This window comes from Mastomys coucha, unplaced genomic scaffold, assembly GCF_008632895.1.
Source record: "Mastomys coucha isolate ucsf_1 unplaced genomic scaffold, UCSF_Mcou_1 pScaffold11, whole genome shotgun sequence".
Taxonomy (NCBI): domain Eukaryota; kingdom Metazoa; phylum Chordata; class Mammalia; order Rodentia; family Muridae; genus Mastomys; species Mastomys coucha.
Genome location: NW_022196893.1, coordinates 30622868 through 30648934, shown reverse-complemented (window position 1 = coordinate 30648934; position 26067 = coordinate 30622868). Strand labels below are relative to the sequence as shown.

Sequence of the window (26067 nt, the reverse complement as noted above, 5' to 3'; positions counted from 1 at the left end):
TCAGAAATCCACCTGCCTCTGCCTCCCAAGTGCTGGGATTAAAGGCGTGCGCCACCACGCCCGGCTGGGGACCAGCTTTTTAAAAAGGTTTTAATTATTAAAGACCTACAAATTTGAGCTGGCTCCCAGCCACCTGTTACTCCAGTTTCAGGGTGCCATTCTTGCTGTAGGAACATGAACCCTACTTAGCAAGCACCTACATAAAAGCCAGGCTTGAACGTGTGTGCCGGTAACCGCAGTACTTGGGGAGGGGGAGAGGGTGGGCAAAACCAGGTGGATATCAGGGCTTGATAAGTAGCCAGTCTGGTCTAATGGTAAGTTGTAGGTTCAATACTAGACCGTCTTAATAAGTAAGCAAGGCTGGAGCGGTGGCTCAGCGGGTAAGAGCACTGACTGCTCTTCCGGAGGTCCTGAGTTCAAATCCCACATGGTGGCTCACAACCATCTGTAACAAGACCTGATTCTCTTTTCTGGTGTCTGAAGACAGCTACAGTAAAATAGGTCTTTAAAAAAAAGTATAATAAAATAAATCTTAAAAAAAAGAAAGGTGGGGTACACTGTTGCTCCTAGCACTTGGGAGGCAGAAGCAGGTGGATTTCTGAGTTTTGAGGCCAGCCAAACCCTGTCTCGAAAAAAATAAATAAAACAACAAAAAAAGGAACTAAAGGCGTGCTCCACCACTGCCCGACCTAAATTGTGTTCTAGAAGCCAGGTGTGAGGTGTTAATACACATGACTGCAGCACCTGGGAGGCAGGGGCAGGAGATCAGGCCTTCCTCAGCTACAGAAGACCCCTGTGGCCCAGCGGTCAAGGCCCTTACCACCAAGCCTGACCACCTGAGTTCACTTCCCCAGACCCACATGGTGGAAGGAGAGAACAGGCTCCCGTCGCTTGTCCTCTGACTTCTGTGTGCTACATACTTGCTCACACATAAATATATTTAATAAAAATAAAAATATATGAGGCTGGAGAGATGGATGGCTTAGCGGTTAAGAGCACTGACTGCTCTCCCAGAGGTCCTGAGTTCAATTCTCAGCAACCAGATGGTGGCTCACAACCATCTGTAAAGGTCTGAGGCCCCTTCTGATGTGTCTGAAGACAGCAACAGTGTACTCACATACATAAATAAATAAATCTTTAAATTAAAAAAATATATTTATAAGAAATATATAGCCGGATGGTGGTGGCACACGCCTTTAATCCCAGCACTAGGGAGGCAGAGGCAGGTGGATTTCTGAGTTCAAGGCCAGCCTGGTTTACAGAGTGAGTCCCAGGACAGCAGGGCTACACAGAGAAACCCTGTCTCGAAAAGCCAAAAGAAAAAGAAAGAAATATATAAATATTTTTTATAAACTGGGCGGTGGTGGTCTACAACTTTAATCCCAGCACCTAGGATGCAGAAGCAGGCCAATCCCTTGAGTTCAAAGCCAGCTTGGTCTACAACGCAGGACAGTCAGGGCTACATGGCGAGACCCTGTCTCAAAAGAGGAGAGAGATGTGGTCTTTAAGACTTGAGTTTGGATAATTATTAGGTTTTTGAGACGCAGTCCTGCTACGTAGCTCAGGCCTGACTCAGACTTGCCATCCCCCTGCCTCTCCTGAGGCTCACACTCCCACTGAGGCTCACAGGTGTGGACCACTAAGTTGTGGTTTTGAAGTGACGGTTTGTAGGAATGTTTCTGGTGTGGTACTGTCGTGTCACTCCGCCACCTCAGGGGCAGCCATGTTTACAGTTTACCCAGTGGACACTTTAAGCCTTTGATTTCATACCTTGTGGGTAGGGGATGTGGAGGGGTCACCAAAGACAGAGTTTGGGGGATACTTCCATCCCATCTTCCCGGGGCTGTAGCCAGTGGAGGACGGAGGCTGGGCATCTCTGGCACCAGGCTCCAGGGATAACAAGGAAGCCTTGTGAGAAAGCACAGCAGGAGTACATACTGGTTTCAGGTCTAGAAAGGGAAGATTGTGGGCTTGCTCCAAGGGAAGTGTTGCTGATGAGGGAACTGGGGTGGCTGGCAAGTGAGTGAGGGCCAGTGGAGGTGGTCTCCGGCTTCAGAGGTCATACGCAAGAGCACTCACCCTTTACAATGCGCCACCTTAGCAAATCCTCTCTCTATACAACCTCTTCATGTGGGTGATCCTGTTACCCGGGTTTGATAGGGCAGGGAGAGCTGGAACATTTAAAAGGTTAAAGCCGTGTACTGAAGAGCCATGATTCAAGCCCAGACACGCTGGCTCCAGAGCACACTCAAACGACACCAGATAACACTTGGGGGGCTGAGGGGAGAGGATGGAGAACTCCAAGCCAGCCTGGACTACAAAGCCAGAGCAAGGCCCCAGCCCCACCGCACCCACCACCAGGGCCAGAGAGATGGGTCAGTAGTGGAGACTGTAGAGGCTCTTCCAGGAGACCCAACTTCAGTACAAATGCTGGATGGCTCACAATCACATGTAGCTCTGGGGGGATCTGACATCTCTGGCCTCTCTAAGCACCTACCCTCATGAGCAACACCTGCTCTCCATCCCCACCCCTACCCCCTCACATATTGGGGTAGTCGCTCAGTGTTAGGACATTTGCTTAGCAACAATGCCCTGAGTTTGAAAAATGAAGAAGGGGAGGAAGGAGGAAAAGAAAGCTTGGGCTGCCCCCCGCCCCCTCTACCCTGCTGCAGTAAGCCAAGCACGGGTGGGGAGAGACTGGGTGGAGGCCGGGGATGAGGTATGTCCTTAGCGGTGGTGTTAGCGGTGGAGCCTTGCCCACCTCATGCCAATGAAATGAGGCAGAGGTAAGAGCTGTCAAAGGAAGCCAAGGGAAGGGGGAGGATCTCGAAGTGATGTGTGAGGAGGAGCAACTGTGTGGGCCCAGAGAAGGCAGCTGGGGTCTTAGGATGGAAGAGCCATCAAGAAAGTAAATTTATCTGTTTGTTTTGATACAGGGTCTCACTATGTAGCCGAGGATGGCTTTGAGTTCATGACAATCTTCCTGTCCCTACTGTGGCCTCTCCAAGCCTGAAAGTACTGGGCCACCTTGTCAAGCCTTCCATTCTTTAAGCAAAATGAAAAATTCCTTTCTCGCCAATTGAGAAAATGTTGCCAGTAGATGGCGCAAGGGAGGCAGCTTCACCTTTTGCGGGGCTGCACTGCCCCCGTGTGGCTATCAGGAGAAATACAGGGTGTCCTCCACCTTTTGACAGCTTTGGTAAGTTTTGGATGAAGCCAGGGACTATGAATAACCCTGTCCATCTTACACGACTGGAACTATCCCTGCCAGTTCCCCCGACCAGCCTTGCATCACAGGAGACGCATTTCCTACCGCCAGTCTCAACGTAGACGGGCTGTGAAGGCAGTTTAACTAGTCTGAGAAACTCTCGTAAAGTCAGGACATCCGCGGGTGACCTGTCCATATCTGTCCTTCATCCCTGTTGAATCTGCAACAGACATTCATTCACAGGGTACCCAGTAGGTGGGAAGCACCGGGCAGCCTGCAGGTGGACACTGAATGTGAGCAGCGTTGTGGACCAGTGTGTGTGTGTTGGGGGGGAGGTGCTCAGAGTGATGAGATTCTGTCCCTCTGCTTTCCCCTCCTCAGTGCCCTCACATCCTCTGCTTTCTGGAAACCTTTCGGCAGAAATGCCTTCGGACGCATCTGAGTTGTTGCATATGACACGGTTAATTTCCATACAGGAAATTATGACATACAGCTTGTTTTTCAGTCAACAATGGAAGAGTAACTGGATTGTTCCCAGTTTTAGGCTAATTAGAACTAAAACTGGAGCTGTGTTCACTAGGTAGAACACTTGCCTAAAAAACACAAAGCCTGATCTGGGTTCAGTTTCCAACCCTACATAAAATGAGATGTGGTGGCAAGTGCCTGTAGTTCCAGAACTGGCCAGAAGGGGGCAAGAAGATCAGAGGTTCAAAGTCATCCTTAGCTACATAGTGAGTTTGAGGCTAGCCTGGGCTATAAGAGACCTTGTCTCAAAATGAAAATATAAGGAGCTGGAGAGATAACTCAGCAGTTACAAGAACACACTGCTCTTGCCGAGGACCTGAGTGTGATTTCTAGCACCCATTCCTGGCAACTCACAATTGCCTGGAGCTCCAGCTCTACAGGGGAGTTGATAACTTGTCTCTCTAGGTTCACTCATGCACACACACACACACACACACACACACACACACACACACACACGCACACACGCACATGCACATACCCCAAGTAAAAAAATGATCCGCCCACACTGTGCTGTGGCTGAGGATGCAGTTCTGTTGGTAGAGAGCTCCAGGTTCAAACTGCAACACCAATAAAACCAGGTGAGAGGGTGGCAAGTGCCTGGGAGGTGCTGGCAGGAGAGGGTGGCAAGTGCCTGGGAGGAGAGGGTGGCAAGTCCCTGGGAGGAGAGGGTGGCAAGTCCCTGGGAGGTGCTGGCAGGAGAGGGTGGCAAGTCCCTGGGGGGAGAGGGTGGCAAGTCCCTGGGAGGTGCTGGCAGGAGAGGGTGGCAAGTCCCTGGGAGGAGAGGGTGGCAAGTCCCTGGGAGGTGCTGGGAGGAGAGGGTGGCAAGTGCCTGGGAGGTGCTGGCAGGAGGGCCGGAAGGTCGAGGCCACCCTAGGCTATTGAGCAAGTTAGAGCGAGTAAATCCAGTTCCAGTGTTTCCAATGTCCTCTAGAGACATCCGTCGACACCAGGCATCTATATGGTGCACACACCCACATACACGCAGTTAAAATATTCATATCCATAAACTAAATGTAAAATGAAAAACTAAAACAGACAGAGTGTCGTCATTCCTGCACTCATGAGGATGGAGCAGGAACAAGGGCTTCCTGTCTCAAAAACCCAAAATGAATGAATAGAAACAAAAAACTATTTTCTTTTTAGTTGTTGTTCGATTATAATTCTTACTGATCCTTACATTGTTCTGTGTTGAGCTAGCCTCATGTCCCTAGGTTTGCCTTGGAGTACAGTTATCTTTGATAGAGCTCACTATGTAGCCTAAGCTGCCCCCTAACTCTACGCAGGGCAGGGGTGTCGGCTGAGCTTGCTCCAGATGCAGCATCCCAGGCTCATTTCCTGCATCTCTTGCCACAGACTTCTCAGCACCAAGGCTGACAGGTCTGATTCACTCGAACCGGAAACTGGGAAACTCGGCCTTTAGCCTGCCGGTTTCTAGTCCTCAGGGTAGAAATTCAAGCCTAGCCTTTCTCAGGCTTTTGGATCCCTCAGTTGCCTGCAGGAAAGTCTAGTCCTTAGTGCCTCCCACTGGAGTCCTTGGTAAGCGATGGCCTACTTACTAATTATAACCCTAAGTCCCATTTCCAGCTGTTCTAAAGCCCGCAAAGGCCCATGCTTTCCAATGCTGAGTCGTGTGTGCACATGCGCCTCGCTTCCTTGCTCCATTTCCTTAGCTGTGTAGCCTCTGCTCCACCGCCTTCCTTATCTCTTCACGCTGTCTCATGTTGACCCGACCTTCAGGATTTAGCCTTAATTCATCTCCAAAGAGCATCCCAGACCCAGCAGGACTGTCTCCCATTGCTATCTCAACTTCACAGTGTGTGTGGTGTGTGCGCGCGCGCGTGCGCGTGCGCGTCTGGGAATTCCGTGTCTGCCTCCCAGCAGCTGCCCACGCCAATTCTACTTTTACAAGCAGTCTGAGAGCCTGAACTGCACTCAGTTTGCACTGCAAGCACTGATACACTGAGCCCCCTAAACATACAATATTTGCATGCAGCTCTCCTGTGCTACTGGACAATGACTGCCCAATTGGGAATCATCTTAACAGATCTCCACATTGGGAGAATACTCTTCTAGTCCAAACACGGTATTAGGATCTTTTTTCCAGTGCAGAAGCATCCATTGCTGCAGCATGTCCCTCTCCCTCTGGTTCTGGCTGGACAAAACTCCCATTTGTCGTTGGGACGACAGTGCTTGGAACTCTCTTCAGTATTGCCTGCACACACCAAGATCAGGGACCCTGGCATCAGTGTGCCACCTGGTGCGCCACTGGAAGTAACTGGCCGCGTGTAGTAAATGCACCCGCCTTTCCTGGTTATTAAGATTACATAAAGCAGGGTGGTGAGATGCTCACTGGGTAAGAGACCTAAGTCAGATCCCTGGGACCCACAGAAATGTGGAGAGAACCTGTTCCAGCCATTCTCTGACCTCCAAGCTTGTGCTGGAGCGGCTCCCCCTCCACGCCCCAACAAACTTACAATGGTTAAAATGAAAGAAATGGTGTTTAAAAACAAAATAAAACTGACCCACAGGTACAGTTAGTTACAAGTCACTTTGGAGTGCCTAACATTTGTAGGCATCCATCATTTTTCTGAAGTCCGACCCAAGAACTCATTCTGTGCTTCCCTCCCACACAAGGATAAACGTGCCTTTCCTCACGTGAGAAAAGCAGCTGCCTCTAGCTGGCTTAGCGTGTGGTCCTTTGAACGTTGGGACACTTGGCCCTTCATTGGTGGAGCCGTTTGGGAGGTATGACCGTGTTGGAGAGGTCTATCGTGGAGGTCGGCTTTGAGTGTTATAGACGCTCGCCATTTCCAGTAACTGTGAGGAACCCCCACCCCATGGTGCCCTGGCCATGGTGTTTTACCTCAGGACACAACTCATGCAGATGTGATTCATAGTCCACCTAGGTCACTATAAACAAGACCCTACAATCTACACTACATATAATCACAGTTGTGTCAGCTCCACAGGATAAGCAGAGCGGACTCACATTATTTAACAAGTGCACTCACACCATTTTCACTCACTGGTGCTCCTGGGGAGGAGCCTGGCCACTGGAAGTGAACACAAGAACTCGCAGGGTGAGTGACCGGCACCCCACAGTCCTGAAGCTGGTGCACATCCTAACCACCACAGACAACCCCAGCAAAGGCCAGGCTGGAGAGGGCTCTGGGGGAAGCCAGGGCTGGACCCTGGAGCGGGAGGCCCAAGTGAGCTCCTGTTCCTGTCTCTGTGGAGAACGCACTGGGTCCAGTAGCTCCCAGCTCCCACTAGCAGCAAGTGCATCAGCTCCAATCCAGCCTGCCTCAGTTTACCACACGGAGACACTGGGAGAGGTTAAGGAATTTTCTTTATTTTTTACAAATTAAGACTATGTAGATATATCTTTTTAATCAAAACACGTTTGTCTTCACAGTATGAGTTAGAGAATGCAGCCTGAGCTGGAACAGAGAAGGGAACAGAGTGGAGATGGCGAGGACACCTGTGTTAAAAGCCTGTGAGGCTTCTTAGTTAAAAGTACTTTTATATCTTTATCATTCTTGGCACTGTTTCTAAAGAAAAACTCCTTTTCCCAAGCAAAAAAGCACAAGAGTGGAGTCTGGCTTCAAGAGGTGGAACTCAGGTCCTGGGGCCTTGCAGCGTCGCTGGTAAGCTCAAGCCAGGGGGCGGTACCTCAGTGCACCGCACCACTCTGGGTGCACCAGTCCAGGGCAGTTTCATGGGACAGTGACCCAGCAGCCACTGTGTCAATTGCACTGGCTATGAGCAAAGAAAGGCAAAACCACCATCCTACTGGTAATGGGCTGCCAGAGGCTTGGTAGCCAGGGCCACGACCACTCCTGTGGCACCTTTCTGTGAAGACTGTGGCGGCCCAACGTGTGGTCAACAGGCTTCTGCCCAAAAGACCAAAAATTTCTGGAAACCAGTAAGCAAACTCAAATAACTAAAGTGCACTTGTTAGCGACATTTGTTAGCGACTCCTGCCTGCGGCCTCCCAGCTGCCCCGACATTCCCAGACCGTGTCCAGGCAGACAGACAAAAGTGCACTGAAAAGCTGCCCCGCTTCACCAACCCCACACGCACGCACGGTCACCTGGAGCCACAGCCCTTACCTAAGCTTGAATGGCAGGACTCAGTATGATTAGCCCTGAGGCTCAGCTGGTCTCCTTTCCTACCCTCCCCCAAGACTTTTAATCACAGCCACCTAATGGAGGCCAATCAGTAACAAAGGTTGATTAATTTTAAAAGCCAACAAAGAAAATTTCACTAGGGAACCCTGGAATTATTGTCTCCACCTTGCCACACACACTCAGCGCTTCACGTCCCTCCCTTGTACTCAAGCCTTCCCACCCCACAGGTGGACAGCAGGAGTGGGAGAGCACTCACAAATCTACATCCCTCCATCATGGCAAGGCAGAGGCCTGTGCCAGACTGGATCAGAGCAGCAGAGGAAGGAAGCACCCGCCAGAGTCCACTGTGGCAGGCCTGGCAGCTCGGGACAGGTGAGAGGCTGCCCAGTCTCACTGGAACTGTGAGAACCGAACCTCAGGGCCAAAGAGTGTCCAGTCAGCAGCGCGGGGCTCCGTCTGCGGACTCCTGCTCTCACTTCTCCTGGTGCACTGGCTGCATGAGCAGAGCAGGCGGCTGTGATGGGCGGACAGAAAAGGAGGGGAAGAACCCAGGATACGAAGCCAAACTCCAGACTATATTCACTAATCAGTTTTTGATCAAAAAATTTCAAAATAGAGAAAACCACAAAGTACAAAAGCTTTCCTGATGCTTTTCATTATCATAGAACACGACACCTGTGATGTGTGCAAAGAAATGGGGCGGAGGGAGAGAAGGCAAGCTGGGAAGGCTGGCAGCCATTCACTTCTTCTCTTTCTTCTTGTCCTACAAATGAAGAAAAAGAGCTAGTTAGTTCTCCTCTGACGCACAAACCCATGAGTGAGCGCTGGCCAAGGTTGGAGAGATGAGGCGTGCTCAGCCAAACAAGCCCTTCCAACCCTAGGCGTGCGCCAATACAGGACCCCGAGCCCAGCAACTGGGAGGAACCAACTGCACAGCTTCTCTGTGCCACCTCGACGGCACTGCACTCACTGTCTGGTATTCCTAAAACTGGTTTATAAACGAAAGCTCACAGGTTCCTCTACTGTTGGACTACACTGACTATTAAACTAGTTTTGGGGGAAAGAATTAAGATTAACAAAAATAAGATTAAGAAGTAAGATGGGGGGAGAGGTAAGCAGCGGTTACGAGCACTGGCTGCCCGGGCAGACCTAGGTTTGACTGCCGGCACCCACACTGCTGCTCACAATTGTAACTCTAGTTCCAGGGAATCCAGAGCATGCAGTATAGATGTATACATGCAGACACTCATCCATGTTCCTTAAAAACAAAAGAGCCGCTGGGCAGTGGTGGCGCATGCCTTTTATCCCAGCACCTGGGAAGCAGAGGCAGGTCAATTGCTGAGTTTGAGGCCAGCCTGGTCTACAGAGTGAGTTCTAGGACAGCCAAGGCTACACAGAGAAACCCTGTCTCCAAAAACAAAACAAACAAACAAAACTACTTTAAAAAAAAATTGAAAGAAATTAAATGGATAAAGAAATCCACTTCTGACATTCACGAAACATCAGCTGTCACTACACATCCTCTGTGACGTCCTATCCTGAGTACTGACAATCTCTGCAACCTTCAGTTCCTCATAAGGTGCTCTACTGCTTTCACAGACACTAAAGCTGTCTGCCACGGAAACTCACCGCGGGATCAGGAAAGACTTAAGAAAGGGCTTTTACGCTGTTAGCACAGATCTTGTTGTCCTGTGTGGGAGGGGCCTGCCTCTCACGCACTTCTGTCTTACAGAGTGTACAGTCCACTTCTGAACACCTCCCATCCACACAGAGGCCGAGCAGGAGCGCCACCCCCCCCACCCCCACCCCCACCCCCGCACAGGCTGCAGGCTGCCTCACCTTCTCATTGAAAGCCAGGATGAGCATGAGCTTCCTGAAGAGTGTAACGAAATCTAGGAAGAGGTCAATGCAGTGCCTGAAAGACAAGAGCCACTTCACTCTCCGCATGTCCCACTCTCCTTCAGCCAGGAACTCAGGGAGCCGCCCAACCCAGCACTCCACCCCACCCAACAAACACCTGGGATCCTTTTCAACTCAATAAATCCACAAGGCATCACGAGACCAGCTCTGAGCCTGGAACTAACAACACCGAGTGATGAGACAGAAGGGAACTACTTGACAAACTAGGCACGCCCTCTCAGTACCGCGGGAAAGCAGAAACTCCTGGCTGCCTGGAAGGGCCGACTGTTAACACCCTGCCCTGCTAGGGGCTGCTAGGAGCTGCTAGGGGCTGCAGCTTGGTGGCCGTCTGCCTGACCTGCCTGAGGCCAAGCCCCACTTGTCCGGAGAATGCTTGCCTAGCACTGACCAGGCCCTGTCTCTAATCCCCAGCACTGCAGGAACTGCTGGTGCATGCCTTTAATCCCAGCACTCAGGAAGTGGAGGATCAGAAGTTCAAGGCCATCCTTAGCTACGCGGCCAGTTCACAGGTATGTACGGTTATGGGATGGAATGGTGTGTCTCAACCTGTGCTTGCCAGGCAGAGCGGGTCTCACACTTACCAGATGTAATCTTTATCTCCATTTTCAGCCTTTTCAATAATGAGCTGAGTATCAAAGAGCACGAAGCCGCACATGACCAGCAGCCCCACGTACAGGTTTGCCTAATGAAAGCAAGAGATGAAGTCACATGTGGTAGCTGGTGCAGTGGGAAAAAACACCAACTTGCAAAGACATCACACGCTACCCAGAAGTCTGTGTTACTTCCACAACACAATGGAGCTCTCGGGCCTTGGGGCCACAATCGGAATGAGTAACCTGTCCCCCTGAGGGGCTGACTGTGTGTCCTCCCGCTGAGGCAGAGGCTAGGCTCTAGAAAGGCTCTGAAGGTCTGAAGGGCACTCATAAGAAAGTGAGTGTTCCTGCCGCGGGGTTTCTTACGGGGGTCCCTTGTTCCACGGGACTAGGGGTTCTAGTTAGGTGGGCACGGGATTCGGCTTTGACAGACTACACACGAGTGGTGTAAGATCTGAGTGTATTTCTTTAAAAATGACATGAGGCTTTTACAATCATTGTAAAAGAGAAATGAAAAATCTGGCAGCTCAACAGTTGAGGTACCTCTGAGGCTATCTGAAACATACTGGGTCTAAAGCAGCAGCTATCTCCTCTGAACTGGTGCTGCATCCCCCGGGCCCAAGCGCTCTGGGCCCCGGGGACTGCGAGAGATACATGAATCTGAGTCCTAGCCCATCTAAGTTCTAGTGCTAGTCCTGCATGTGAGTCCAGGTCCTTCTTCCCCTAGTCCTAGTGCTAGACTGAAATCACATAGGCAAAACGACCCCCCCACACACACCAAGGTCACCTGACTTCTAAAAGCCAGGTGTAGATAACTCCTCCTCAGTTCGTTGCTATGGTTACAGACTAGGTGGCCTAAGTAAGCTCCTCAACCACGTTGCCTTTCTGGGCCAACAGAGGTTAGCCCCAGGGAACACCTGCTAAGCTAGTTCCTAAGAGTGATTCAGCTGCAAATCTAATATGGCCTGCCTATGTTGACTAAGAATGAGGATTTCACCTGATCTTGTCCTGGGATATTTCTCTCATTCTGTAAACTATAATGTCCTACAATGCTGGAGGCTATTAGTTTGAATGGCTTAACATTCCAAGCCAGGGTTAGGCTAGGACGTTGGAACATTGGAGAAGGTCAGAAAGCAATGTCCGAATTTTCTCTTGCTAGCTGTAAGAAAATGATATCTTGGTGAGTTCCTAGCACACTAGTACGAGGACATATCTGGGCCACCTGAGTTTGGGATGCCAGGCGACAATGCAGAGGCAGGAGACTGACTTTCCTTGAAGTTTACGCCTCAGATACCGCCGTCACACAAAGTGTGCGTGGCACGTTCCAGAAGGTTCGCCTCTTTTGATTTACAGTTGGTAAGGAAGGCAAACAGCTGTCGGGAAGTTCTCGCTGATATCTCACCTGGAACAGCCAAATGGATCCAAAGAAAAGGTTCCCCAGAGAGGACAAGAACATGAGGCTCATGGCTGACATCAAGATCCCTGTAAGACATGGCAAAGCTGTCAGGAGAAAAGCCAAAGCCGGGCACAGACAATCACATCGAGGCCATTTCTAACCTCTTCCCCAGATGAAGGCTTTTAATTTCACCTGAGTCCCCACAGCCCTGAGGTAGAGAACTCGGCCTAGTGACCTTGTGGCTAGAGCAGAGCCCACAGCCTATTTCCAGTCCATACCTCCCAAAAACAGGTAGCTCCGGCGCCTGGCGTAGAGGGCACTCAGGCTAAAGCAGGTGAAGATCATGGCCGTGCCCATGAAGGCCGTGGGGAGGATGCTGTGAAGGACAAGGCCGTGAGCTGGGAGCTACAATCATGTGGCCCGTATTCAGAAGGCACATCACAAAGGGGTAAAGACATAGACCATATAGTTACCTGGGGTTGACGGCAATGCACAGCTCCAGAGCAGGTCCCAGGCCAACTCCTAGAAGAAAACCCCAGAACACAAATCCCATCAGTTCTGAAGAGCCCCTCATCCAAAGGTGGACACAGGCATTCATTCTCATTACAGAAACAAGCACATGAGCCAAAAAGACTTTTTACTCTGCCCTTTCTTCCTTCAAGAGAATATATAACTAAATTAGTTGATAGGTCTGCCCTCTGAGCTCAAAGCCAGGCATGTCTTCAGGAAGATGAGAAACGAGAAAGCAGAAATGTCAAATGTATCTTTGAGCCTGTAATGTGGGCCAGAACAGAGAACAGGACAACAGCAGGCAAGCAGGGCTGGCAGACAGCGACCTCACAGTGCGGCAGCATCCACCAGCCCCCTTGGTAGTAAAGGGCAAGCAAACCAGCTGTGCGGGGTGTCACATGGCAACAGGGGACCAACCTGTCCCAGCCCCACACTTCTATGCTGGCTACATCCTCTCCTGTAATCTTCCCCCATACCTTAAAGACTAGAGCTGCTTGAGCCTTAATTCCTAAATTTCTTCCTTTCTAAAATTCCCTGTAGACTAGACCATCACTGAGAACCTGGAACGAATCGGCATGCTGCCTTTTAAAGCACTTTACTATATAGCTCCAGACTTGTTTCCTTTAATGAGAATTTTAAAAGAGATGAACACACAAGAGAGTGCTAGCTAGAAGGTACTTAACTCTATACAGAAAATGGACCCACATCCAACAAAGAACAGTACAAAGCAAAGCAAGCAGCCACCCAACACGCCTCCAACACACGTCTACTGACTGGCGAGCACAGGGCAAGGAGCCCGGACGGGGGCACAGCAATGTGATGGACGCCAAGGAAACGACACAGAGCTGCTATGAAAGATTTGTACAAGGACAAGAAGATATGCCAGCTGGGTAAGTCAGAGTTAAGATTCACACCCTCTCCTGCCCACGAGACCACCCGCTCACATACCTGTCAGGAAGGCGAAGCCAGCGAGAAGTCCCAGCCTCTTGTGCTCTGTCTCATGGCTGTGAGGGGTTGCCATCAGCCAAACCATCAAGGCCAAGGAGCCCAGGGCGGAGAGCAGGCCAGCCTGTGGGAGCCAGCCAAAACCAAGTCATGAGGTGAAAGACTCACTGACATGTTTAAAGACTCATCCCACATGTCTAACCTCTGCTTCTTCATCTGGAGGCAGAGGGAAGGGCAGTATGCTCAGTGTGAGGGTGAGGAGGGCGGGAAACCAGAAGACCCGGAGCTAAGGGCCAGGACCATGGTGGACGCCAAAGGCTCTTTGAGGTCCATCAATTACAGAATCATTCAAGCCAAACCGAGGAGTGCCGGACAGACATGCATCTGTCATGAGCAGAAATGACCCCTTTTGTCCACCCTGATCTGCGCTGTCTGATCCCCAGGGCTCAGCAGTTAAAGGAAGAAGCTTGCACAGTGGTCCACACAGGGCTGTGTGCGCACATGGGCACACCCTCATGGCTGATGGGATTATGAAGAAGGTGGGTGGGTGGGTGTTCTTGGGGTCGTGCGGCCTCTCTCTGTGGCACTGGCATCACAGGTACACACACTACAGTCTGCCTTCTAGGGTTAAAAACTGCTCAGCTACTTTTGAATTTCCTACAGTAAACATTAAATTTGTTGACGAAAATCATTTTTTTAAAGGAAACCCTGCCCACAGGTATTAGGACGACTCACTGAGATGGTCAGCGGCCCTGAAGGTCCTGCCCTTAAAGGTGCAGCTCTGTTCTCACTGCTGAGAGCAGCTCTAAGTCCAAGAGGACTGAATGAGGAACAGGGGTGTCTGCTATCCTCTGGCATAGTTACAAATGGTCAATGCACAGTCTTGCTGTATATGTGCTTGTTTCTAAGGACACTTATCCGCCATATACTGTTGATTCCCAGAGCTGATTAAGACAATCATACTTTCTCCCTGAAGTAAATCAACCAGCATACTGGACAGCACTTCAGCACCATGTTGTATTTGGCAAAATCAGCAACAAAAACATAAAACAGGGCAGGTCATGGTGGTGTACAACTTTAATTGCAACACTTGGGAGGGAGAAGCAGGCGGAACTTCCAGCCAGGACTACCTAAGAGGCAGCTTATCTAAGCGTATACACCAGGCTGGTGTGCAGCTCAGTGGTAAGAAGCATGGATTAAGCCCTGGGTTCAATTCCCAGCACATGAAAAAGCACAAAGGGGCACTAAGCCTGGGAAAGGAACATGTGAACGAAGTATGCTCCGAGCCGCCACTGGGCACACTACTTTACAAGTTTGCAAACAGTGCCCAGCAGCGATCCGAGAGGATTCGAACCCTCAAATTCAAAGACAGTTTGTTTGAGATTGGACTACCATTTTACATTACTTCAAACAACACACAACCAGAAAACAAAACAACCTATAACTTGTTTTGAACTCAAAGATCGAAGCCTGCCTAGAGCCATTTTTTCATATAATCCTTGGCAGGAGTCACCTGAGCAAAAAGACAGTCCATGACAGGGGCAGATGCCAACATAAGGCACCTCTGTACCTATATTAAAAACAGGCGCGCTGAGGCCTTGGCTGCTAGCAAGCGTCAAGTGTCTTGGTTATTCTTTAAAACTAAAACATGTGCCTTCTACTTCTGCCGCTCAAACCCAAACTCTCCTCAGTAAGACAGAGTGAGTCGTTGAAGGTTTCCACCAGGCACAAAGATAATTAAATGGGTCAAATCTCTAAGTCCCAATCTTGCCTCTTCTGACAACTATAACTGTACAACTGGTTCCAAGTATTCCAGTTGCTGAAGCAACAAAGGAAAAGGCGGGCCAGCACCAGGCCAAGGAGTGCCAGCACCTAGCTCAAGCTGAGGTGGGGTCTTGTACCTCAGCCGACATCCGCCATATTCCTTCAGGGCCAAGTGCCCAGTGGAAGAGATTGCTGAGTTCAGGCAAGCAGTTACCAATAAACTCAAAAGGTTTAATAATGTTCTCAATTACTGGCTGGCTGAGTTCTGAAATCAAACTACTGACAAAGGTATTAAAGAGGGGCACCCTATTAGAGTCTGTGCTGTTGTACCCAGAGAAAAGACTGAATGAATAAATGAAAGAAACTTACCTGGATGAAGTGTGTGACCACATGGACATAGGCTCCTGCCGCCGCCACAAACATACATAGTGCAAAACTGGCATAGACCTTCTTCAGGTGCTGCTGTGTCGAGGGAGTTCTAGGAAAGAGTGTTTATATATACATCATTTCTGGATGTATGTAAGCTACAGTTATTTCTATCTTTCCTTTGCCAGAGGAATAAGTGAAAGTTATATAATGGACAGTTTGAGATTCTTTGGGAAGAACATATTATAATATATATTAAAAAAAGTTTGGAAAGTGAGTTAACAGAATTTTTAAATGCCTGAGAAGAGCCCAAACCCAAAACACATGAGCACTGAGTAACCAAACCAGAACCAATGACTTGCCAGAGACTACACTTGACCACTTATGCTAGGCCTCTCTGGACCTGGCCAATTTATTACCGATGCATATAAAAGAAACTAGGTCCAACCAGAAAGCAAGGGCTACAGGAAGGTTAGAGCACTTACATGTGGGAAAATTTTAAGAGGGCATCAAAGTTGATCTTCCGATCAAATATATTCATGGCTCCAAAGTCTGTTTAGCACGGCCTCCGCTGGGAAGAAAGAAAAGTTCATTTATAGATATGAGGACATGTAAGAGCATAGGTGCCTTTCTTATTTAAAAAAACAAAAACAAAAAAAGTAATGAAAAAGTTTTGAAAAATTAAAAGTTCATCATATGAAACATCTCTCTAAAAGTAGAAGACTTTTAGAGAGATGTTTCATATGATTTCTAAAGAACAAATTCATTCTTGAAAAAGACAGTTTATAAGAGAAATTTTCAATTAGCAATCTAGTTAAAGGAACCTACTACCATTGGGGCGTTCTTTTTGTTGTTTCTGGTTTTTATTCTTTGAGTGTGGGGAGTCCACACGAGTGAGAGTGTGATCAGAGGTCAACTTGTAGGAGTGAGTGCTCACCGTCCACAGGCAACACCGGGTGTCAAGGACTGAACTCAAGGCTGGAACGGCTAAGGGCTTCCATAGCCTTGGAACAATTACGCCATTGCTTCAAGATACCAGAGAACGTGCTCAGAAAAGGAGCCTTAAAGGTTAAGGCACTTATTTACTTCAGACATGGTCTCACTATATAGTCCTAGCTGGCTTAATGTTATTGTTTTATTTTATGGGTGTGGGTGTGTGTGTGTGTGTGTGCGCGTGCACACATGTGTGAATATATGCATGTATGTATGCATATATGTATCTGTATGTGTACATACACACATACACAAATATATGAGCATATGAGCACCACATGCACATAGTGCCCAAGGAGGCCAGAAGAGAGTATGTGATTACAGGAAACTGCAGTTAAAGGAGATTATGAGTCACCTGATCTGGGTGCTGGTACCCAGAGTCTCTGTAAGAGCTGCTAGCCTCTCAGCTGCTCACTCCAAACCTTTCTGTTTGTCTGTCTAAGACAGGATCTTACTAGAGGCTCGGACTAGACTGGATCTTGCTATGTAGATGAGGCTGGCCTTGAACTCAGCCCTGCCTGCCTCAGCCTCCCAAGTGCTGGGTTTAAAGGTGTGCCCCACCATGCCTGGCTTCCTTGGAATCTTTCTTATAGAAAGACTGTAATCACATACACACCCCCTTATAGTCTTTGTGGGTATCTGTGTGTGCAGCTGTGGACCCGTGCTTGCCACAGCATGGACGCTGAGGTCAGAGGATGACAGCCATTTTGTTCTCACTGGCTGGCCTGTGAGCTTCTACAGATGTTACTGTCTCTGCCTTGTTATCTCCCCGACCACGCTTGGCTTCTACATGGTTCTGAGGACTTAAATTTGCATGCGAACTTAACGTTTTCTTGGGAAACATTAGCCACTGAGCCAGCTCTTCGGTGCACTTGATAGTCTCCCCTTAGAGTTCCTAAGTATTAATATCTACATTTCCCCTCCTCCATAGAGAGCAATATTTAACATAAGGACTTAAAATGTTTCCTAAGTGGTATGCGCCATGCTCTGATATTTAAGTGTATATATCCTGAAAACTAATCAAAAACCAGAGAATGATGATGCCGTGTTATCCCTGAGTACAGACTTTATTCCAGTTTTCCCAACAGTCCCAATGTTAGACGGCACTTCAGGATCAAAGCAGGGCATCTTCTACTCCCTTCTCACCGTGACCCTTGGGGAGTCAAACATGTGGGCAGTGTAACCCCCATCACCCCAGAAATTTAAGACCAAAAACCAAATCCCCACTGAAGCACATCCAGATTAAGCGCTTGCTCCTTCTCTCCTCTCATGCAATCCCAAACAAGTCTACACAACCAGATCCAATCAAGAGCTTTTATCTCTTCTAAATATACCCGACTCCAGTTCTTACTAAACACACAATGCCTATTCTATTCCTAATCTGCCAAAAGGGGGGAGGGGGGAGGGGGAGAACCACTAACCAGCAATCAAAGTTACAATCCTAAAGTCAACCTCTGAGGAATCGTGGAGCAGTAGAAAGACGCATTCTAACAGTTCTGTAAGTCACCACACAAGGCTCTCCTCCCTCACAGGAAATAATCACAAAGGTTATGGCTGGCTTTCTTATCACAACCCTGCTTACCTTGACTCTTAATTCAGTTTCTAAGAACAGATCTGGAGAAGCGGCAAAACCTACTCCAGCTGCTGCTCTCCTCAAGTCAGCAGCCTCTGCCCTCTTGATCCAGATGGTGCAATTGTTGCAGGCTGTTGCGAGGCCACGCAGTCTTCCACAAGCAGGATGAGTTCACTCCCCAGAGAGCACACTTACAGGACAGTACAATCCAGCGACTGGAAAGTGTAAGGCTCCCATTAACACTGCTAATGGCATCCCCAGGGAGAACCTGCAACCTACAGTCAAGGTTCTCAGCGCTCACAGTCCAAGTGCTAACGTACATCTTGCTTCCAATTTCAAGTACCAACAGGGGAGGGGACCTAAGACACCCAGGGGATTGTTAGTCAGAAAGGGGCAATACTCATGTAATCAGATTCATGAGGGGAAACTGACAGAGAGCACAAAGACCTCTTCTTTCCCAGCCTGCTCTCTGACGTGTTCCACAAGGTACTGCCTGTCTCTTTCTGGGGCTTTCAGCTGATTTAAAAAAAAAAAAGACAGGGGCGGCTGGAGAGGGTTCAGCAGGTGAGAGTACTGGCCGCTCTTTCCCAGGACCAGGCCCAGCACCCACATGTCGGCCTATGGCTATAAGCCCAGTTCCAGGGGATGCGATACCCTCTTCTAAACCCTGAGGGCACCAGACATTTGCACACAAAACACTCACACAGTTTAAAAAAAGAAAGGATGAAGAAGTCGGTGGGTAAGGATGAGGATGTTAAGTACTCAGTTTTACTTGACTTATTAAGTCATCATACACACCGCCCTTCCCTCAGGCATCCCAGTGAAATGCAGTCTCAACTACGCAGCCAAACCCTTCATCCTGGGTGTCGCAAGTGCTGGGATTGCATATGTCACACCAGGGTAAAACGTCCACTGTTTGGTTTCACTACCTATTTCAACTTTAAAAACAACAGGGTCGCTCTGTGTGTCCCTAGCTGTCCTGGAACTTGCTTTATGGACCAGGCTAACCTCAAACTCAGAGATCCACTTGCCTGCCTGTGTCTCCTGAGTGCTGGGATTAAAGGCACACACCACCATGCCCAGCCTACATCAAAATTTAAGTGAAATATGTTAACTACAGCAAGTTTAATACTGTTAGAATGTGGGAGGGCAGTGAAAGTCTGTGAGATGCTCACAGGTAAGAGCTTCTGTAAGGCTTTGTGGCCTAACGACTGGCTTCCACCCCCAGGTCCCACAGTGAATGAAGAGTGCTGACTCGAAAGTCCTCCTCTGGCCTCCACATACACGCTGGGTCATGCACACACAGCACATACAGTCACACGGTAATAGAGTCCTCCTCTGGCCTCCACATACATGCTGGGTCATGCACACACAGCACATACAGTCACACGGTAATAGAGTCCTCCTCTGCCCTCCACATACACGCTGGGTCATGCACACACAGCACATACAGTACATCAGTCACACGGTAATAAAGTCCTCTTCTGGCCTCCACATAAATGCTGGGTCATGCACACACCCACGGTCACACACAGTACATACATACACACGGTAATAAAACTTCTAAACTTTTTTTTAAGTAGTAATGTACATACTTAGTAAGCATGTCATATTTCATTTTGGAAATGTAAATGGGGGAAGCAGGTCTCAGAAGGAAGGAATGCAATTCTGCTCCAGAGTTGTTCCAAATTATCAAGAATAAAAGTGTAAACAGAGATAAAATGCTCCCTCAAGGTTATGTTTCTGTTTTTGAGACAGAGTCTCACTATGTAGCCCTGGCTAGCCTGGTACTTAAAATGCCCCCAAATTCACCACAGTATGTCTGATACACAACTAAGACCACTACAGAAACCAACAACTCAGGTATGGTGGCACGGCTCTGTAATATCAGCACTGGGGAGACAAAGGCAGGATAAATTTAACTTTGAGGGGTAACCTGGGCTAAATAGTGAAGCTTAGTCTTAAAAAAGAAAATCACAGATCTATCTCATCATAAGACCTAGAAACAGATCTCTGGTTTTAGAAAAAACTCAAGTCTTGAGATTATTTACACAAAATTAAATGGCAGCCCCTCCTGGAGTCATGGGAAAGTTGCTTATACTGCATGTGTGAGAAAAGAAATGTTCAAGTATTTTAGTTACTTGACTATACGCCTCATTTTCTGCCTGTATCTTTTATTTTTGGGAGGTAGGGTTTCAAGACATAGGGTTTCTTTGTGTGGCCCTGGCTGTCCTGGAACTCACTCTGTAGACCAGGCTGGCCTTGAACTCAGACCACCTGCCTCTGCCTCCCAAGTGCTGGGATTAAAGGCATGCCGCTATCTTTAAGGCAGCAGCAACTCCACGTATTAACAGAACCTATCAAATTCTGTCATGCACATTGCTACAGCTTTGCTGAATTGTCACCAAAACTGTGGTTAACAGGGCCAGCCTCCTGCCAAAGCCATCCCAAATTACACAACAAAAAGCAGGAGCTGGGAGAAACACACCACTAATCCTGGCATTGTGGAAGGATGAAGAGTGGATAGGACAGGAAGTTCAGCAATGTCCTGGGTTTCATAGTTGAGACTTACTAAAAACAAAACCACCCCCAGCCTAAGGGAATGGCTCAGTGACAGGTCACTTGCCTAATGTGATCAAGGCTGGCCCTACATTCTACCACCAGCATTCAAACGCACACAGACACATGCATGCGCAACAAAACCTTCCAAGTTTACCACACAGCTGCACCAAGGAAGGTCCATGTGTTTCCGTGACCTCCTCTTGCCTGGGGGATAAAGTCTATCCGGTCTTGTTAAAACCCTTGTTTCCATCCCAGGTATCCTTCTTACCCTTGTCCTAAAAACAAAAGATAATTAGCTAAGAATGGCCATGCCTTCCAAGTGTGGACATGCACACAGAAAAGCTGAAGCACTGGACAGAAACTCAGTATAGTGTGCTTTCAAAGCACGCAAAAGAGCATGCCCACCACTGAACAAAGACTGTGATTTTATCATGAGGGTTTAGCAATACTTCTCTACAGGAGAAAGTGAAATGAAATAGAGAGGAAGTGTGAGAAAACAAGCTGAAATCAAGTGAAAGAACTTGATAAAATCCACTTCTAGTTAGAACTCCCTTTGTTTGCATGGCATGCCTTTCCTCTAACGCATTCTCACTGTACCTCTTGCCCTAGAGGGCATTAGGTGCTCTGAGACAGCCTCGGAACTCCTAAGTGGTAAGCCACACTGCTGTGGTGGAGTTTGTTAAAGTACATTATTAGCTTGATGCTTTTCTTGCTACCTTAGAAAGTTGTCAATTTCAAGACAATCCAAGTTTCAACTAAGGCTGGACCGACATCTTAAGACAGTGGTTCTCAACCCTCCTAAGGCTGGGACCCTTTAACACAGTTCCTCATGCCGTGGTGACTGTCAGCCACAAAATTATTTTTGTTGCTAGTTCATAACTGTAATTTTGCTACTGTTATGAATCATAATATAAATATCTAATATGTAGGATATCTGCTTTGTGATCCCAGTAAAAGGGTCGTTCAACCCCAGGTTGAAAGCTGCTGTCCCAAGGAGGCCCAAAGTACTAGAGCTCTTACTGGAGTCAAAAATCCCAGGGTTAGGCTACCACTGGATTCATCTCTGGAGACGGCTGCCTCAGAACCAAGACAGTCATTACTGAAGAAATGCCTACCACTTGCAATTTTTTTGAGACGGCCTCTTCTCTATAGCCCTGGCCATTCTAAAACTCATAGAACAGGTTGGCCTTGAACTCATGGAGACTGGACTGCCTCTGCCTCCAGAGTTCTGGGATCAAAGGGGTGTTCGCCACTTCGCTTGGCTCAAATTGATCCAACTCTGAAACTACTGAACCTCCTTCTCTAAAACCTCAACCCTTTGGCGGCAGTGAAGCATAAGGAGGTTTCAGTGTCCTAAATACATAATAATCCATCAGAAACCAGCAGTCCCTCCCTCACTCTTTACCCCCTCAAAAGAACAAGCGTAAATTAGAAACAAAAGAGACCTGGGACTTCAACACTTATTTACTTTTATGTCCACTGGTATTTTCCCTGCCTCTGAGCCACGGGGCCATTTGCCACAGAACTGGAGTTAGACACAGTTATGAGCTGCCACATGAGAAGAACACTGCTCTTAACCTGAGCCAAGCCCTACGCCCCACAATTTCAGGACACCGTTGTTCCTCAGCTAGCTCAGCAGATCCTACTTAGATGCAATCCTTTCTCTCTAGTCTTGAATAGTGTATTCAGGAAACGTGTACCACCATGAAATTCAGTAGAAACTCTCAGGGAACAAAAGAGGATGAACTAGAAGGCACCCGTGCCAGAACCTACAGCCAAGCCACAGTGCCAACCGTACAAGAGAGAGCATCATGAGCTGTTGGTTCCCGAGGGAGATTAATACCCTTGGGTAGTTTATGAAATAAAATGAAACTTTTCAAGTCAGTGCATTATCTCCAATGATAATAAGGATCTATCTGGGGGCTGGAGAGATGGCACAGTGGTTAAGAGCACTGACTGTTCTTCCGAAGGTCCTGAGTTCAAATCCCAGCTACCACACGGTGGCTCACAACCATCCTTAATGAGATCTGATGCCCTCTTCTGGTGTGTCTGAAGACAGCTACAATGTGCTTACATATGATAAATAAATCTTTAAAAAAAAAAAGGGATCTATCGGAACCCTTCTGGATATGCAGGGAGAGGGTTTAAGATGGTTGAATTAACAAAACAGAAGGGGGTAGATAATTCACGGCCTACTATTTAAGTGTGTAAAATGTTTGACTTGCTAGTTTATATGTTAAACGTATATACCAAGATATAACACTAGCTTCACATTAAGTCAAAGAGGTTTGTTTTCCTTTTTCTTAATGGCAGTATAATAGTGGTAAGAGAACCAGATCTGGAGTTTCAAATCCTGCTTTTTCTACCACATAACTGTGAGAAAATAGTTTTAATCTCACTCCTCTCTTCAACTACAACACATGATTAACACCAGTTCTACTGACTCAATAAGAAACACATGGATGACTTCACTGAAGGGTACTAACCTGACATTAATACAGATCGACCAACATCAGAAAGTTAAAGCAGGGGGGGTCAGAACCAGCTTCAGGTCTCCTGACCTTTCCGGTGCACCCACAACAGAAAAACTCGCTTAACTCCCCAGAAGTTATGCCGGCTCCTCCCACAATATATTTTTTAGCATTTCTACCAAGACCATGAACTTTATCTGTAACAAGGAGGGAGAACTGGCAATGCTAGGTGTCTGAATTAATGTCTCCTTTTCCTAGTCGTTAGGAAAGCAAGGCTTCATTCAGATCGACGACGGGGAGAGCAGGACACGGGTGCGGAACCTGATTTCCCCATGATGAATAATGGAAGAGGGAAACTGGATCCAAGTTACGGGCTGTGTTTTTCAAGGACTCCAGCCATCTTCTACCGGAGGAAAACGGAGGGGAATCTAAATGTCTGCTTGTTCAAGTTAAAGCAGAAAAAGGACTCAGACAATAAAGAAACTCCAAAGAAAATAAATGTAGCAATTTGCTGACTTACGGATGTCCGCAAAAGGCACGAGACAATTCAGGGACTTCTTGAACCACACCTCCCTCTTAAGATGCCCATACAGGCGCAAGATAAACTACATACAGATATTAATAAATAACTACAAGGCCTGCCACTGACCTTCAGCCTTAAAACTCTTGTCTGTGTTTCGCGCAGTCGGCTGTCTAAAGTGTTACACATTCACAGGTAGTTTGTGTAACTGGAGAGTCTCAAGTTCAAAGTGGTTTTGTTGTTTGGCCAACAGAAGCCTGATTGGACAGGCAAAGCAACCTGGCCTGGCACCAGACAGCTTTTGTTGTTGTTTAAAAAGGAAAAGAAAGAAACGAAGGCAGGCGAGCCAAAGCCAACTTATCAGAGTAAGTCAGTCCAAGGAAAACAGTGCCCATCGCCGCCCTTCCGGGGCAGACTTTGGGACTCACCCAGGGTTCAGGACCAAGCAATCAAGGCCACCTCACCCGTCCAGAGGTAACCAATCAGATCAGAGTGGGGTTGCTCCGTGGGGCTGGGGAGCCAGGCCAAGCCCGAGGCTTCTCGCTTCGGCCTAGGCCTCTACCGTTGGCTTCTAAGTAACTAAGGAATCTCGCGTGTCATAGAGAAGTGTGACATCACCTGGCCCGCCGTGACAGGGCAGTCTGCCTACCCAGGCCCGCCTCAAGTCCCTAACCCCGACGGCTCACCCAGGCGAGGCGGAGGAACCCGAGAAGGAGCAGCCGAGCAGCGATCACGGGGTGGGGCGGAGTGACCACAACGACACAGCTTTCTCTTTCGTTTACCTCAAAGTCAGGAGTCGGCGACCTGCCCCGAATTCGAGCCCTGAACTCGGCTGGGGGGAAAGGGACGCAAGCGAGGGTCGCTCCGAGACCTCCGCCACGGCGACAGGCCCAGCGGCCCGGGAGACCCCGCAGACTCGCCCCCGCCGGCGCTGCCGCGCACGCGCCGCACTAGCTCCTCCGCGTCCCTCCCCGCCCAGCTTCGATCTCGACGCAGAACAGGCCGGGCTCCCTAAGGAGCCGATGTGTCGGACAACCGAAGCCACGACCCACTCCCGCGAGTGCTCCCTCCGTATCCCTCACTCCGGGTCTGCCCGATCCCGGCTCCGCACGTACCTTCTCAGCCCGCCTCTCCGGAGCTTCCCCCGCTCTGCTAACACCGGATGTGCTCTGAGTCTCCGCGGCTCGGCGCTGGAAGTCTACCCACCCCCTCCCCCTGGGGAAGCCCCGCCCTCAGACCCGCCCAGGCGAGTTCTCATTGGCCCCTGGCCGCACGGCTGCCTGTCCGTCGTCTGCACGTTCACAAACAGCAGCCGCTTCCGTCAGAGTCATCGGCTAATACCCTTGTCAATCAAGACTGTGGCCACCAACCGGCGCTTTCGCAATAGGCCTCCGCCTTCTTCCCCCACGGGAAGGATGGACGTCGGGCTGGCGACCCAAGAGTAGGAAAAGTGAAATGGGGCGTGTCAGGCGTAGACCGCGGTCGTGTGAGAGCTCCCCCCCCCCCCCATGACACTAAAATGTCCCAAGATGCTGGTTTTAAGCTTCTTGTGGAATGGTAAAGAAGGAAAGCGAGGCAGTCCTCCCTGGGATCCTCTTGTTTGTTTTCTTTTTTGAGTCCTCTGGCCTGGCTGGCCTGGAACTCACTCTGTAGACCAGCCTCCCAAGTGCTTGGATTAAAGACCATACACCATTGACGACGCCCAGAGACCTTTTAACGTTGACTATAACGACGCTTCCGAGCACCTTTGAAGGTCCAGCCATTCTATAGGGACCCAGGGACGCCAGCCTGGAGGGTCTGAGGCCACCTGGTAGCCCTGGAGCCCCAAGCAAACTAGCTACAAAAACCACAACCCCTGCCTGGAAGGGGGTGGTTCTTTGTAGTTATCACAGGTCCTGCAAGTCAGGTGGAACAGGGCAGCATAGACCTGGGCCAGCTCTGTAGAGACCTGGCCAAGGGCGGTCAAAGAGCAGGTGGTTCCCCGTCTCCCTACCTCCCTTAGGGCGCGTTCCCTAGTTGGAACATAACCAGTGCAAGAACTAGTAAGGAGCTGTGAAGAAAAAAATTTAAAAGAAAAAAAACCTACGAGCCTTTTTATTTTGTTTTTATTTTTGCGGCCTATGCTTTTAAAAATCGATTTCACAACTCATTGGAACTGTCTGAAATCACAGGTATAGAATGGGTTCCAGCTGGAGCCTGGGTGGTTGGGGGCTGCATGCTGAAACAGAGGCCTGGAGGACTCCAGAGGGAGGCAGCATGAGGAGTGAGTAGAGTCAAGTTGGAGGACCATCTGAGCCTCTCAGCCCCTCTTCCAGCAAAGCCCTTAGGACTGACCATGGTCTGGGCCAAGTTTACTTTTACCTACACACTCAGGAGGCAGAGGCAGGCAGATCTCTGGTCTGAGACAAGCCTGGTCTACAGAGTGAGTTCCAGAACAGCCAGGGCCACACAGAGAAACCACGGAGAAACGGGGGTGGGGCTGCGGCGGGCCAGAGACAGGGAAACAGACAGAGAGGAGGAGGAGATGATGGTGGTAAGGTGGAGATGTGGAGGAAGCAAGCGAGCTTGCATTCTGGAGGTGGAGGCAG

The 26067-nt window shown here is 49.0% G+C and overlaps 1 protein-coding gene across 7 annotated transcripts; it reads right to left on the bottom strand.

Moving 5' to 3' along the window:
- Positions 1-8512: 8512 nt before the first annotated feature.
- On the bottom strand, positions 8513-24763 carry Tmbim6 (transmembrane BAX inhibitor motif containing 6). 7 transcript variants are annotated; one of them, XM_031355318.1, is made up of 10 exons: positions 24595-24763; positions 15846-15931; positions 15364-15472; positions 13234-13354; positions 12249-12297; positions 12054-12151; positions 11782-11861; positions 10368-10468; positions 9706-9781; positions 8513-8629 (listed from the first exon to the last, which is right to left on the bottom strand). In XM_031355318.1, the coding sequence occupies exons 2-10, from the start codon at positions 15899-15901 to the stop codon at positions 8606-8608; spliced, it is 714 nt and encodes a 237-aa protein (XP_031211178.1). In that variant the 5' UTR covers positions 15902-15931; positions 24595-24763; the 3' UTR covers positions 8513-8605. The 7 variants fall into 7 exon arrangements, with proteins under 7 accessions (XP_031211178.1, XP_031211215.1, XP_031211224.1 ...); XM_031355355.1 differs by lacking the exon at positions 24595-24763 and adding an exon at positions 24262-24317; XM_031355364.1 differs by lacking the exon at positions 24595-24763 and adding an exon at positions 24166-24292.
- Positions 24764-26067: the final 1304 nt, after the last annotated feature.

What these genes read in the sequence shown, in the direction of transcription:
- Tmbim6 (XM_031355318.1), bottom strand. Translation starts at nt 15,901, where the DNA reads ATGAATATATTTGATCGGAAGATCAACTTTGATGCCCTCTTAAAATTT. An exon ending in GAGCTACCTGTTTTTGGGAG is followed by an intron (nt 11,862 to 12,053) that starts GTATGGACTGGA and finishes CATGTCTTACAG; the next exon opens with GGATCTTGATGTCAGCCATG. An exon ending in GGAGATAAAGATTACATCTG is followed by an intron (nt 9,782 to 10,367) that starts GTAAGTGTGAGA and finishes CTTGTCTTTCAG; the next exon opens with GCACTGCATTGACCTCTTCC.